At 43.2% G+C, this 15,609-nt stretch overlaps 1 protein-coding gene across 1 annotated transcript in view; it reads right to left on the reverse strand.

The window, feature by feature from the left end:
• The window catches only part of pou6f2 (POU class 6 homeobox 2), a 56,354-nt gene that overhangs the window by 20,960 nt on the left and 19,785 nt on the right, over positions 1 to 15,609 (reverse strand). The window contains exon 4 of the mRNA XM_076158291.1: positions 3,005 to 3,354. Within this exon, the coding sequence (XP_076014406.1) occupies positions 3,005 to 3,354 (350 nt within the window). The remainder of the gene's footprint in view (positions 1 to 3,004; positions 3,355 to 15,609) is intronic.

Raw genomic sequence — 15,609 nt, forward strand, 5'->3', positions numbered from 1 at the left:
TCTGTGGACGTTTTGGTGGTAAATTGTGGAGCTCAGGGATAGGAGGCAAGCCCCAGGGCTGTAATTACCCCTGTGAGTGTGTGGATGGAGAGTGGACAGGCCAAGTCCAGGACTCTGACAGCAACCAAGGAGATGACAAGAGAGAAGTGGAGACGGACGCACAGACAGCGGGAGTCTAACGGAGGAAGAAGACAACACGTTTCTGTCTCCGCCGGGGCCACCCAAATCAGCCAGCCAGCCAGGGGACCAAGGTCAGAGTCTGTTAGCGAATGCATAGCGCGCCGGTGACAAGACAGGGCAAAAAAGACGGCAGACACGGCACGGTGTCGAAGAAGATGCTGCTATTTTGCATCCAAATAGCAAGACAGAGAATAAAGGAGGGAGAGAGAGGGAGAGGGAGAGAGAGAGAGGGGGAGAGAGATGGTGAGACTCCACTGGATGGCGCAGCAGGGTCAGGAGGGTCTGGGCATAGGAGCTGGAATCGGAGCGTTGATAGGCTGTCCTAAGCTTGCCGCCTGCCATGGATCAGTATGTACTGCCTCTCCTTCCCCTGCCCGGGCTGATGTAACTCACTGGAGTGGCAAATTACACCAGACCTACAGCTGTAGCCCGACATTATGATTAATTTGATCAGTAATTTCTCCTGTTTTTCATTTTAATCGCCGCGACCATTCTGCTGTGGCAGGTCTTTCAGATCTAATTAAGATCAATTCCGGTGTAACAGACTTGGCGAGCGCCTTTACCCAGTCAAATCCCTGAGCTCTCCGGGCGTGGAGAAAACCCGCAGCTCTAATCAATCAACTTCCAGCAAAATCCAGCGGGCTCCCGCAATCAGCCCATTAACACACTTAAGCAAATTTCATAATCTCCCCTCGTCTATTTGTCATCACTGTGGTGGTTATTTCAGACAGCCACAGGCCGCATCTTACTGTACTCTATACGCCAGGGAGGGAGCAGGGGATGGAAGAGGGCTAGAAAGGTAAATTCTCATGCCGTTCAAATAAATTAGCTGTGGTAATCCGAGTTTCGACCACCGACTCAAGGGGACACAGTCGGTTGTTGTGTTTTGTATTTGAATTGGGATATTAATGAGCCAATAAATTAATTTTGTCTCGCAAATTAAAAACACCAAAGGCTAATAACATTAGGGATGTAATGAATGCTCAAGATTTCATCGCTGTGAGTTTACAACGAATATCACATGGCTCCCATGAGAAGTAAATTACAATGGGGCATTAATTGGAACATAATGAGTGTTTGTCTCTGCACTGTATTTTCAGCAAATAGTGGAATGGTTGGCTGATTTTCTGTGTCTGAGTAATGACAGTCTGAAAAAGGGGAGTTATCGCTGTAATACTATGGTAATTATGAGCTGACTTTATTACACAGACAGTTCCTCTGGGTGAAATATGGATACTCTACTCATGCACTCTCTGTTTCAAATTAAAAGGCAAGTCAGGGTGAAACAGACAAACGTGTGTTTGTGTGAAATCTCTGCTCACATAGTTGTATATGGACACGCATGCAGCGAGACGCTTTAAGATACTGGGACTGGAAATCTAATCACAGATCCAAGCAGAATGGTGGTGGGGCTGGGAGTAGGAGGAGACCAAGTTTAAATCCCATTGTAGCCTTGAGTGGGTGCCGAGGCTGCGGCCTGTCCTTGGGCAAGCCCCTCGCTGGGTGATGGTCGCATACTCCAGCACTGACCCAGAGAAACTAAACCTTTTATGTCCATTCTCTTTCTCCAACACTGCACACGCACACACATAGTTACACAAATACACACACACTCCTTAATCCTATTTGATGAGGCAATATCTTAATGATACCTGATGTGGCCCCTTTGGCCTCCCTCAAGGGATGTCTGTCCTCGGTCATCATAATCAGCCTCCGTGCTTCTTTTAGAAAAGACAATCTATATAAAGCTGAGGGTCTCAGTCTCATCAAAGCAGTGTCTGAAATAATCCTGCTTCTGCTGTCTGTCTGTGATTCGTACTGAGACAAAGGATGCTCACATATATCTGAACAACAAATTGTTTCCTAGCAAATCAGAGTATCTGTTGAAGTAGGAAATATAAATCTGGTCCACTGGCCTGATGCAAGCCTAACGTGCGAATGTATGTTGGTCGGCAACACTTGTTCCCATGTTCGGCGTGGACAGTGTTTGGTACGAGGCAGCAGCTAGCCTTTGGAGGCCATTAAATCCAGAGGCTGTTTTTCCTGCTGAGTCTCACTAGGCCGTGACAGGGCCGGAGAGGGCTGCAAGGGGGAAACAAATAGCCCAACTCATCCTGGCCATAAAGAAGGTTGCACCACAACCCAATAAGGGTCTGACGCTGATGAATGTGACCAGGGACAGAAAGGCGACCCTGGCCAGTCTCCACCAGAAATGAAACTACAGGGATATAAAATAGGTTATTATCGTCACACAGTGACAACCAGACGGACAGAAAGGCAGAGATGGATGGACAGACAAAGTGACTAAAAAGGAGGTTGAGTAGGAAGCGAGGCGAAGATAAAGGGACTGATTACAGCTGAAAAACACGAGGATAGATAACCTTAGAATCCCCGCTGAATTGGTTGCTGGAGGCTGTGTTGTGGCGCTGGTCTGATAGAGAAGGTTTGAGGGTTGCTGCAACAAGACGACGCATATTCTAATAGACAGAAGAGCTGACAGCTTCCATTTAAAGGCTGAAGCTTGGTAAAGATAGAGTACTGAGAGAGCACTGCATACACGGCTCCAGCGTTGTGTTTCCTCAAGGTTGGCCTGCTCACAATCACGCCATCATTAATGAAATCATTCAAGTGCACTCTTCATTCATTAAGAGAAACCATTATAGTATAGAGTTAATATAGTATTAACTCATTTGTGCACTTGACACTTGATGTACATGAATAAGACATGAACAAGACCGGTGAGATAATGGATGCACAGGAAAAATGGATGAATATTTTTGCAGCTTCACCTAGAAAACACATGCACCATGGCATGCAGACTCACCGGCAAAGACATGGGCGGGGTGACAGGTGAAGGCAGGCTGCGTGCCGGCGATTGGCTGGGCCGGTGGGGCGGGGATTGCTGCGGATGTCCGGAGGTGGAGGAGGAGGAGGCAGAGCCGGGGGAGGGGACCGAGCACTGCTGCTGGCTGGGCTGGCTTATGTGATGCTGGGACGGCAGCTGGTTCTGGGCGTGGGAGAGGGTTTGTTGGTGTTGGTGGTGGTGGTGGTGGTGTTGCTGCTGTTGTTGCTGTTGCTGTTGTTGCTGTTGTTGCTGCTGCTGCTGCTGGTGATGGTGTTGTAACTGCTGGAGCTGCTGCAGGTGCTGGAGCTGGGAGTTCAGGGATGAGGTAGCTGTCGACGGAGAGGACAGGGAGGTGTTGATTCTGGTAGAATGCAATCTTCTCGTTTCTTAACAGTTAAAATGATTTTTTGCATAAGACAACTGTGAGTAACTCTCAGTCTAAAGCACAACAAAGACGGTGAACCTTTCGGGAGCATCTAAACATGCAAGTGAAGAAGGTGGCACTCATTATATAAGGAATGGAGTTCACACTTCAGATAGAAATGCACACACACATAGAGGTGTGGGATGCATAGGGTAAATAGTGAGATATGGATGTAAATTGCATGGTGCCACAACAAGGTCCTCTAGGGTTTTTAGCCAGTATGATAGAGTCTGAGAATTTAATTTAGCTCGTTGGAGGACAAAGCCATCAAGACTGACTGATATAATTGCTCTCTGGAGCCAAAAGTCTTCATTGTCACTCGGAGAATGTCAGAATCTTTGGTTTAATGGTTTAAAATCTCATAGGAAAAAGACATCCATCTTCAGTGGAGGACTTCAGAAATAAACCCATTAACTAATTGGATCCAATAATGGCAAGCCATTAGAAGTTAATTCCTACATTTAAATGCTGCTACATTTTTATGCTGTTTAAAAGTAAGTGTTAGGACTGAGCCAGGCTGCAGCCACACCAGCATGCAGAGACTGGGATAGACTAAGAAGAGTGTCCACTTCAAATATAAAATAATGTTTAAAGAATGTCGTATGTGCATTGAACACTGTGCCTGCATGTTTGTTATGCACCTCAACTTAATAATGGAGTTGTACGGCTGTTTGACAACCCAGAATTTGGTGGTTCTTGAATATTGATCATAAGGTGGAGACGAGGCACAGAATAACAAATTAGATAGTAATTTCTACGGACAAGCAGGAGTTAACATAATAATAAAAATGGATAGAAAATGGATCTTAAACCAATGAATGAAACTATTCACTGTTCACTATTCATATTATCTATTGGCTTTGTTGTTGAGTGAAGAAATCTAACTGATAAACCATTGCATTTGTTCTTCATTGATACAAATAAAAAGGAAAACAAATGTGTACACCTGTATTTTAAATCCCTCATTATAGCAGATACAATACAGAAAATGTATTCATCTTTAACTGGAACATTATGAATACATTTATTAAAGGACAAAACAGCCAAAAATAAAGGCCTCACACCATTTAAAATGACTTCAAACAAGGGGCTGAAAGACAATAGGGTGACGCTTAAAGAGTGTTTGTGCAATTGTGAACACAGGCGTAGACAAGCTTGTATACATATTGAATCAATGCAGTTAAATTATTTAAGTATGGTCGTCTCATATAGAAGATGAATAAAAGATGAGGGGCCAACGAGTCTTTGATTAGTGTGGTCACTATGACATCAGGACAGGCATAGATGAACATTCGATGAAGCATTTGATTTCATCCTCCTCTTTCCTCACTCTAAAGTAGAGCCGCAGCATCACAGCATCGCAGCATCACAGCACTCGGCGTCTCTTGGCCAGTAAACAGTAACACTTTTACATTTCTGCTACCTCCTGACATATTGACACCTCTCTCACACCCCAGCATGAATTATATATCATCTGTGCAAACGGCAAGAGTCCAATTCTCACTTGAAGAAGCTGGGGCAAGTTGTCTAGCAAGCGCCGAGTCCCTGACAGGACCAACTCTTTTCCCCTGCAAGTTCAAAGCGACAAAATGTTGAGCCGCATTTAAAGGGGGAATAAAAAAAAAAAGAGAAAAACAAGGGGGAGTGAGAGGGAACAAAGGCGGCGAAAACAAAAGGCGATAAAATGAGATTTCTGTCAGAAAATTATCAAAACCAGGCGAAGATCAAAGACGATTGGAGAATTTCCTCCAGCACAAACCATTACGCAGAGGAACAAGAGGCACAACAAAAGAATATGAGGCAAAAGAAAACAAATACAGAGGGAATATGGAAGAAGCCCCATGTGGCCTTATTATAAGGGCTACACCGCAGGTAACTATATTCTTTAACAGCAGTGCTTTATAAATTCTGTCATCTTGTTAAGACTGTCAGGACCACTGACCCTCCCTTCCCCTCTAACTGGGCAACTGGCATTTTGGAGCTCATTCTTTTAACCACAGCTGTCTGATTGCTTTGGTTGAGCACATAATCCAAACGGCTTGTCTCAGCTAATTGTTTGCGCTCCTTCCTCCAGCAGACACAGGACCGAGGATGAGACTCAGAGCTTCACGTATGATGGAGAGAGGGCAAAAGGGTGCAGAGATCCTATAGTGCTCATTATATCTCCCACAGCCTCTTTGTTGTCTTTCACACTTACTAGTCTTCCGGCTGTGCAACAACAGCACTTCTCTCACTTAGTCACTGTGCCCCGAGGGGTGAAGAGCAAAGGTCCAACTTGTATTTCTGTCAAAACTCATCTATGTTAATGGAGATAATGAGGACTGAGAGAGAGCGAAAAGTCAAATGATTGTAAGCTGGATCTGTGTATGCTTTATACCCAAGACAACAATCATTTAGGGACAAGGGATCACATAGCAACTGAGGTGTCCAAGGCCTCCAACCTTGACACTTTGAGAAGCTGTCTATAATCTCGTTTCTTTTTTTCTTTTTTTTATCACTTTTGTGTTTTCGCCACAGTAGAAATCAAGTGTTATCTTTGGACTGTCCCGGCTCTGGCTTCTGAAGTGCTGGAGTGCGAAGCGAGACTGATTGTCAGAGGTCGAAAGACTAGGTCAAAGCTGGCTCATTCGTCAGACAAATGCTATTTTTGTTTCCTGCGTGGCTGAGGAGTGAGAGTGTGTGCTGGGGGGGGGGGGGGGGGAGAAGAAGCGGTGGGCTCTCTCATTACCAGCGCTATCTCCGTCGTCCCTGCCAACCCTCCTATTACAGCACTTTTCTCTCTGGGGTGGATTCTAGCCCCGCTCTCCTTGTTTTTCCTCTCCACGCACAGCACACTTTTACAACTAGTCCCTATGAGTTATATATTGCCTGTATAAGTGTGTACAGTTAAATCGTTCTACTTGTTCCGAACAGCAATGCTCTCCACCTAAAGGTACATTTGTATGTGCTTCAAGGATGAAAATGAGAAAATTCATTGGGGTAACAGGAATGTAAAATCAAGAATTGAGGCTTTCTGGAAATTCTATTAAATAGAAACTGTGAATAGTTTAGTAATGATAAGAATGCGATCCTATAACTAAAAGAGTTCAGTGTTATGCTGTCACGCTTATCATATTACAGCCCTTACAAAGTACCCAGTCAAGGCCAACATGCAGAGCGACAGCAGAGGAATAGTGATCAAATGGACACAAAAGAACTTAGGCCGTCTTTCACTCCTTCAAGCAATGCTGGAAGCGCGGTTCAAAGGAGGGTGGAGGAGATTGTTGTCATGATTACTGAGCATCAACAAGGAAACGTCCCCACTTTAAAAAGGGATCGCAGCAGCTGAACTCGATAGGGATCTGACCTCATGTTTTGCATTCGGATCAAGCAAGCAAGTGTTCATTGGAGAGACGGTAATTGTGTCGAGTTTGGGCGACATGGATGTGAAAAGATGTCGGCATGTAACATCTAATGACATTGACTTCAATTAATTTCCACCCAATTCCAGTGATTGAAATCCTACCCACAAATCAACAAAACCCATATTTGAAGGACAGTTCACTCACATCGCGGTCACCCCAAGTCACCTGTTCGGCTTCAGATGCATAACCCAAGTCAGAGCAGCATAATTTCAAACCATCACTCCGCAGAGACAATAAATCATCGCTAACTGCTGCTGCACGTCCCCGCGACTCTGGCATCATTTCTGGAGTGTCAGAAATTAAGTGCTAATCAGACACTGCAGAGGAACCTGTCAGGGAGCTAATAAAATTATCTGCCGTGAACCCACCCTGTATTTTTTAGGGAACTGCTCTTGTCTAAACACAGCTGTCATTCTCTAACACGAGAGGTGAGAAGGGACAAACAACCTCCCCATTACTGCGCTGCCTCACGTTCCACTATGGGAGTCCATAAAGCACTGTCTCAATTGCCTTTTCAGTGAGTCACACTGATAATTACTCCACTGGAGGTAAGGAGATTTAGACTCTATGAGATCTGGTAATTATGAAGATGGTCAAAGGAAGGTCATTTTTACTCAGCGGATTAGATTGGAGCACTCACACGCTGATGAAGTGGATAACATGACTGTTTTCTGCACTGATTACTTTTGCTCAGTGTTAACTTTTATCAGCACCGCTCACTTCTGACATAATAATATCACAGGTCTCGTCACTGCAACAATAAATACTAGCAATTAATCAATCATGCAGTCAAAATTATAATTTTGGAATGATGCAGAATGACAATATTACAAACTGCTTTAATTTTATTTAATTCTATTTTTCAGATGATGATTTAAACACATTTAGACATTGGACGACAAGTGAGTAAACTTAATCAGAAAGATGAATCAGACAAAGCAAGGACATTTTCTTTTTCAAATATTTCATTAACACAACCTGGGACGCAAATGTGTTTGTTTTAAAAATCCGGTTAACTAGGTCAAGCCATAAACGTGTCAAAGGGACGGGAAATAGATTGTCACTGTGGCAATGGCTGGAACAAACGCGCAGGAATGAAACGCTATTGAGAGCTGGTGAACTACTGAATAAAAACGGCACGGCAACGGCACACAACGGCACGGCAACGGCACACAATATCAGTATACAGTTTTGCTGCAGGAGGAACTTGGTGACTGCAAAAAAAAGAAAATGTAGGCAGTTAAAATTTGAGTGGAGTCATGGCGCCACAGGATTTTGGAGAGTAAACCACATCGCTTGTAGGGATCCAGAGATAATGCTTTCACTTTGTGATGCAAGGCAATATCAAGCTGTGTTGTAGAATTCTCACTCTAGGGGAAGCATTTCAAAGAATCAAATCCTCTCCATGGAGATGTTCGACATACAAGAAAATCCCTGTGTACTTGATAATGTTGCCTTTTTGGTGTTGTGTCTGGTAGGTTATTGATTTCCAAAGTGGGGCCCAGGGACCTCGGTGGGCCCTTGACAGGATTCCAGGGGAGGGGGTCCCCTGCAAAATAACATGTAATTTAATTTCACTATGATTTCATTCCTTAGAGAGGGGACTATATGGGTTTTTGTTTGGATTATAGCCTTTTTCCTGTCTAAACATCTACAATACAAGACTCATGATGTCCACTTCTTTTAGATGCCCGCAGGTTTTCCTTTCAAACAAATAAAAAAATCATCAGCTAATTTCACTAACTGTTGCTTCCTTTCTCTTCTTGATGGTTTGTTAATCAGTCAAACAGGCTTGTAAACTGGTCTGAAGTAAAAACCTGCCTACTCTTGGATTTGTGTGCCATGTGGCTGAGACCCTAACGGTGCAAACAGCCGTCATGTATGCTTATGTTGATCTAAAATTAAAGATCTCTGTAGGTGAGAAGGCTTTGGAAAGAAATACTTCTCACAAAAATGCACACGCAAAAATGCCTATGCTCAATTTAAACACCGACCAAATTAGCGGTAGGCATTTCCTTTACTTTTGAATGTGTATAACTTAAACCTTAAAAGCAAAAACGTCCCCTTTATTGCTGCCTTTTGTCCTCCAAACTCAAAGGAGGTGCCGGAGTCTCACCCCCCTTCCCCAAAAAAAAAGCCTATTTGCCCGTCAGGACAGAGTGGGTTATTACAGCGTGTTCACGGTCCCATCATGTGTCGTCAGACCAAAGAAGAGGCCGCGAGTAAAAGCCTCATGCAAAATTTATGTTCATGCGGCTGTTTCAGTGGGTGGAAAAATCAATATTGCGGGCCTGATGCACGGAGATGACTGAGTGCTCTCTGACTGACAGTAAAAGCGGAGGGAGATTGAGGGGCTACATTTACTGCTCTAGAAATGGAGAGGAGTAGAGTTGCCCTAATAGTCTAGTTCACCTTAAATTTGAATTTCATTGTGGATTATTTCGGTAACAACTCGGATAGAGAGGGTTTGAAGAAATAATGCCATTAGGAAAAAAAGAGCGAAAGAGGAATAAGCACGGTGGCTTTCAAACCTTTCTAAAACACATCTCGCTTTACAGCTGCAGAATTGTACATTATGGGGTTATTAAGCCTTCCCTTCCTTTCCAACTTACACAGATACAAAATGATTGTAGAATAATCAAAAGACAATGTGGGTACGAAGAGGACATCATAGGGCTTTTTCTCCGTGCCGCTTCGCTTACATATGCTTTTGATAGTGTGCCACATACCCACAGCGCATTTGGGGAGGAATGTGAGAAGAGAGCGAAACAAAGTGAGAAAAAGAATTCAGCTGGATGAAATAACCCCAAACAATGGGATTTGCTTTCCATTCTTCTGCCTCCATCTTCTGTCTTTAATTATTCCCTTTGGTTGTCTGTGGGAGCGTGTAAGCACTTTCACACTGCACAACATGCCCAGCAGCACAACACTGTCTGCCTTAGTGATGTGGAGACTTCTGAGTGACACTGAGCCTCTTGTGATTATTAATGCTGTTTAATACAACACAGAGCAGCCACTATGATTGAGGGGGAAAACAGATTTCAAAATGCACGCATTCAAAATGCAATGTGAATGGAATTATGTACTACACCAGCTCTGCACTTGAGATACATTTTCCCCGACTACACAAACAGCATGCATAACATAAAATGAAGACTAATGTTTTGTAGATGCAACCCTGAAAATGTGTATTTGATAGCAGGTACCAACATGCGCTGTTTTTTGTACACCGCATTTAATGGAACCTCAGCTGATCCTGGTGGGATTCTTTGTGCCGGTTTAGTAGTTTCTTCCTGAATCGCATATGAGATATTTGAGAGCCCAGAACGATGTATGATGAATGAAGTAGCATGCTACTTATACGCTTATCGTGCTCACTGACTAGCAACAGGTTCAGCAAAGGGCAACGGCAGTAAATGAAATTCCCCACCGGGACAATATATCATCAAAAGAAATGTATGCACCCGAAAGTTACAAGCCTTCTTCAGATGCGGACAAGGTGCCTGACGGGGTGGAGGGGTGAGGGTGGGGGGAAAGGCAATGGAAGGGGAATGAGGGGGTGGGTTAGGTGCTGGATGGGTGAGAAGCAGGCAAGAAGGGGAGCGGCACATTTTTGTTGAATCAGTTCTATTTTCATACTGGCTGATCTGTGTCTTTTAACCATTTCACTGCAGCCGGAAAATGAAAGTACCAGGGCTAATTTCACAGTGAGAGCTCACTGAACAAAACCCCCCACGGTCTGTGGAAAAAGGTGCTAAGTCTACTTTGTCATTGTGAATTACGGCAGTGTAATTCAGCAAACACGCCTGTGAGGGAGAGAGCAGAAAATGTGTTCAGGTAGAGGCAAGAAAATCTCTTTTCCTCTCTCGCCTTAGATGTACTTAGTGAGGTCCTCTTATGATCTGTAAGTAACAGATATCTCTCTGCAAACACGCCGTCCTGTACTGATGCCACAGGATCCATCTGTGATGTGTCTGCAGTTAGTCCAGAAATAGCACCCTGGGGACTTACCCACTCCTCAGGCCTCCTACGGGACCTTTTAAGCCGCACTGATACTGATAAAAGCCCCCACAATCTGGCCCCAAGATACCTCAGCCATTAATTAAAGTAATTAGGCCCTGGTCAGCAATTAGTAACCACAGATAGCTTTTAGCAGAGCCTCAGACGTCCCCAACCGGTGAGGGGTTTGGTTCCATACCATCTGCTGACAAATGTCACCACAGACTCTTTGGTTTCACACACAGGGAACTGGAGAGCCGTGTTTAAAGATGACCTCTGAGTGATCCACGCTGTTTCGCCAAACTCCCAAAGCCTCCGCGCAGCATCACTTTGTTCTTTCGCAATTCTCCATTGTTTCTCCATGACGAGCTCTATGAAAATCCATACGAGCTGTGCAAGCCCATTGTGGGAATAGGAAACGTTCACTGCACAAGCTATTGATCAAAATTAGAGCATATGGGCTGAGTGTAAGTAGTATTGATTAGTAGGTAATGCTACATTGATTTGCTTGTATTATTAAGTCAACGATAGATCTGTATTGATGATGTGTAGGCTTACATCAAGATTCTTATGTGAAGTCATACTGACAATGATGTATCAAAATGACAACAGTTCCGTATGAAGTTAGCAAAGACTTGACTCGAGTGAAGGTATAATATTCCTACAATACACACAGTATACAAGCTTTCTCATCCAGCCTTTTAGAAACACCTTACATCCAGCTTTGGAGTACTTGGGATGAATAATGGAAGTTTTGGAATGAAATTAATCTGTGTTTTGGGGCGGAATTTCATGCTTTCAGGTCAGTTGAAGGATTGCATTCTCCTCTACAGTTTACACACTTCTCACCTTCACACCCCTAAACTGTCAAAATGCATTGTGTTCTCGAAATGAAAGACTAGGATAGACATTTTTTTTTTCCACCTGACACCGGCAACATATCCGTGAAGTAACCAATGACTACAGCTGGGAGAAAAATGTAGTGGATTGCAACATAGTCTATGTATAGCGTCTGTATGCCCTTCATAGGAAAACAGGAGGAAGAGCAAAGAACAACAAATAAGGATTAGAAACATAGCATATTTATCAGAGGTTTCAAACCTTCACCCAATTGATCTGAATGCTGTAACGACCAATACTAAACAACCAATAGCCTGTGTATAACCTCCTTTGGTGAGGTGTGTGTTATAACGGTGTTGTCAGTAGAACGTGACTGATACAAATAGGCTAAACTCATTCATTCAACCTAAACGGACAGATTGTGCAATAACTCACATTATCGGGGATGGGAAATAAAGGATGCAGCTGTGCTACTTTACACAATTCTACATTTGAAGCAATCTACGATAACACCATTTTCATTCCAGTTCAGTCCCATAAAATTACCATTAACATTACAACTCATGCAGAACACAGATAAATGTAAAATGTCACCCAGTTCTGCCAGGCGGGAATTCCAGTTCCACAAGATTACCATCTCTGTCTGCTCCCTCCCACTGCACCTTGTCTAATATTTCATTTACAACATTTCATAAGTTCATTTTCCCCTCACTGACCATGTAAATCACAAATCAATTTTCATTTAAAATGCTTGACTACAGATTGTTGCTGAAAGCTTCTGAATCGCGCCTCAGCAATATGGCAGACCTTTAATGTGAGGGAAGCAAATCTGTTGGAAACTGCCTGGGCCGGAAAGCGAGGAGGAAAAGTGAGACGTAATTTCTACAAAACAACTGCGGGCCAAGTGGTCAAGGCATTTACAAATTTAACATTTAACAAGAGTTTGAATTACCATGGAAACAATACACACAACCAAGGAAATCCTATTATGTGTTGTAATTTATATCATACTCAATACTCCCTCATTTATTGGAACCACAGCCCTTGTCCTCAACAGGAACAGGCCACTTCAAAGACAACCTTATTGATCGGGTGTAATTGTTGGGAATACCTGATCGATAAGCAACTATCTTAAATATGGAACATTTTATAAAGAACATCAGCATGTTTGGTTTCATTTTATGGTACTACTGATGCGGACAGGCTCAGATAATTGAGGTTTTATTATCACACATTCGCATAAATTATGGAATTCTGCAGCGCTGAACTACAGGTATTATCGAACGTGTGCACACAATAATAATAAGGCACTAGAATGTCGATCAGGAGTTGGGCCCTGGGCGCTCGACTGTGGCTGCCGCATGGTGCCGGATGGGTTAAATGCAGACACATTTTGTCGTGTGATAATACAAAGAAAATAAAGTATTTTTCTTCATCTTCTTCTTCATGTGCACGTCTTATTTAAAAACATAATTGCAGCAGGAGATGTGCTCATTTCTTGTCGATTAGGAGCTGAACTATTAGAAACTAAATGGAATAATGGCAAATGGAATAATACAGCGTGTCCGTCGTTATTAATACATTTCCCTCAGTGTTCACCAGTAAGGGCAGATATTTGCTGTGGTGGAGGAACAGTGTCACTCTCCTCCTTCACCCAAAAAACATGTGGTGACAGCTCATAAAGGTTAAGACCTTATTCTTAACCTATATACTTAATTAATGCATTAAGTATTATACAGGAAAAATATGCTGTGCCTCATTTATACTTATTTTTGTCTAATTACGAAAAATATCTTAGTTGAATGCAGAACACATCTTTAACATATCTGCAACAAGTGACACATCAGGTGGTAAGATTTATTTTCAAAAAGATATCAGGGATGAAATCAGGAGTCTCCTGGGAGTGTGTGTGTGCACATGTGTGTATGTGTGTGTGCGCATACACTAAAGCCCGTGCACGAGACCGGGCGTGACGTGTGTGTTTGATTCTAACCTTTTGAACGCTCCCCTGTACATTTTGATTGGCGAGCGTTTTTTTTCTCCCTTCTTCCCTTCTTCCTTCCCCCTCGCTGAACTGTCACAAAGGCAGTAACCCCACATGTTTCCAAGCTGCTTATTGAAGACAAACAATAAACCACTGGCAGATATCAATGGCAGAGATGAGAACCCGGGTGCCATATCTGCTGGGATTGCTTGGCGAACCTGCCTCTCTGCCTTACGCTTCATCTCCGGCAGCACCTCTCACTCTCAATTATTTGGCTGCTGTCACAACAAATCAATCAAATTACCGCTCCAGGACTGTGTGCAGCTGCTCCTATTGCGCCGCTAGTTGCATTAGCTTTGAAATGTATGAGGTCTACATTTTATCACTGTTATTTATTTAATGCTGCTCTTCTCCCCTGCGAGTCATCTTACAACCACAGCAAAGTTAAATCATTAAAGGACGATGTGGAATACATACTGGTTGAGAACACTTCGAATTAAACAGCGATGAGGGAGATGGGATGAGTGTGGCCTCTATTGTGTTAAGATGGCAGCTGTTGATGTGAGGCAATTTGGACTGTTTGCACAGCGTCCTGTCAATATCATCCCCCTCTGTTGTCCAAATGTAAACCAAATATATACACAGTATCTAATTCATTTCACTCAGCTGAAATTACTAGTTACTTTGGCGATTAAGACTTCAGGTTCTACATGAAAAAGTCAAAATGCTGCTGTTGCTGGGTAAACTCTGCAGCTCAGGCTTGTTGTAAGCAATGCCACAATATATTTCAGAACTTATTTAAAGAGGTTGGGAAGGAAAAGAGGTCAGAGAATTTCACCGTTTCGGAACAGCATGCAACCCCTTCAGTGACTGAAAGCATGAACACCTCCAAACCTTTTCCATTTTTAGAAGAAAGATAATTTTCAGGTTTTTCAATGCCGAATTCTCATGATTTCAGTTTGTTTGTAATGACTGCTGAAAACCTTTGTTTCTCCAATTTTGAGAATCCTCATTCATGATGCATTAATGTGCACCACAAATGTTATTTATTTCAATAATTGAACAAACTGACAGCAATTATTTACCAAGAGTATTGGATGCTTGTGTATATTTTACTGATAATACAAAATGACCTTAACTGAATGGCTCTAATGTTAAACAACAAGCCCGAGAGGAATGTTTGAAATTCACCGGCTGTGCCAATAATGTAATGGGCAAGAAACACAGGGGCTCGCTCACAACAGACAGGGGTTAAGTCAGCGGCCAGGCCCGGTGAGCAAAACCTCTTAAAGGAGCAGCAGTCAGCTGAGGCAGAAGAAATGGAGTCTGACATGTCTAACTAGTGTGGAAGCATCGGGCTCTTCCCCCAGGAGCCCACCCTTTGGTGCTGTAATGAGCAGAGCGATTTCCCTAATTTGTATCACGCCAACACCCACAACCTGCGAACGACACCGCTGAGCGATTTCATCAAAACGGCAGACAAGCCTTTGATTGGCACCGACTCCGGGGCTCATTACCGCAGGTGAGTGGGAGCCAACCTTTATCAGGAACTGAGTGCTGTTTTGTGTTTTCCCGTGGACGAGTACAGAGGAACAATGCTCTCAGCCTCACCATTAGAACTCGGCTCTCTGATGTGATGCGCTGCTTGGCTCTCTGTTTTTTTTTTTTGTTGTTGCTGAGAGCAAATAAGATGGGATATGCTTATTAATATGAAAGAGCTCCAGTAAACTAGCATCTTGCATTACCTTTGAGTGAGTTGTAAAGGAACAGCAGTAGACGGATGGGACTTTGTTCTGCTTCCTCCCATTGAACATTACATGAGCTGTGCTTTGATACATCGAGTTCTACAAGTATGGTAATCATGCTTTGCTTGTTATGAAATCATGTCAAATGAACAACTATTAAAGATACACCAGAAAGTTATGCTGTACGG

The sequence above is a fragment of the Genypterus blacodes genome, unplaced genomic scaffold, assembly GCF_046128005.1.
Source record: "Genypterus blacodes isolate CSIRO-AG114 ecotype Tasmania unplaced genomic scaffold, CSIRO-AGI_Gbla_v1 ptg000076l_1, whole genome shotgun sequence".
Classification (NCBI taxonomy): Eukaryota; Metazoa; Chordata; class Actinopteri; order Ophidiiformes; family Ophidiidae; genus Genypterus; species Genypterus blacodes.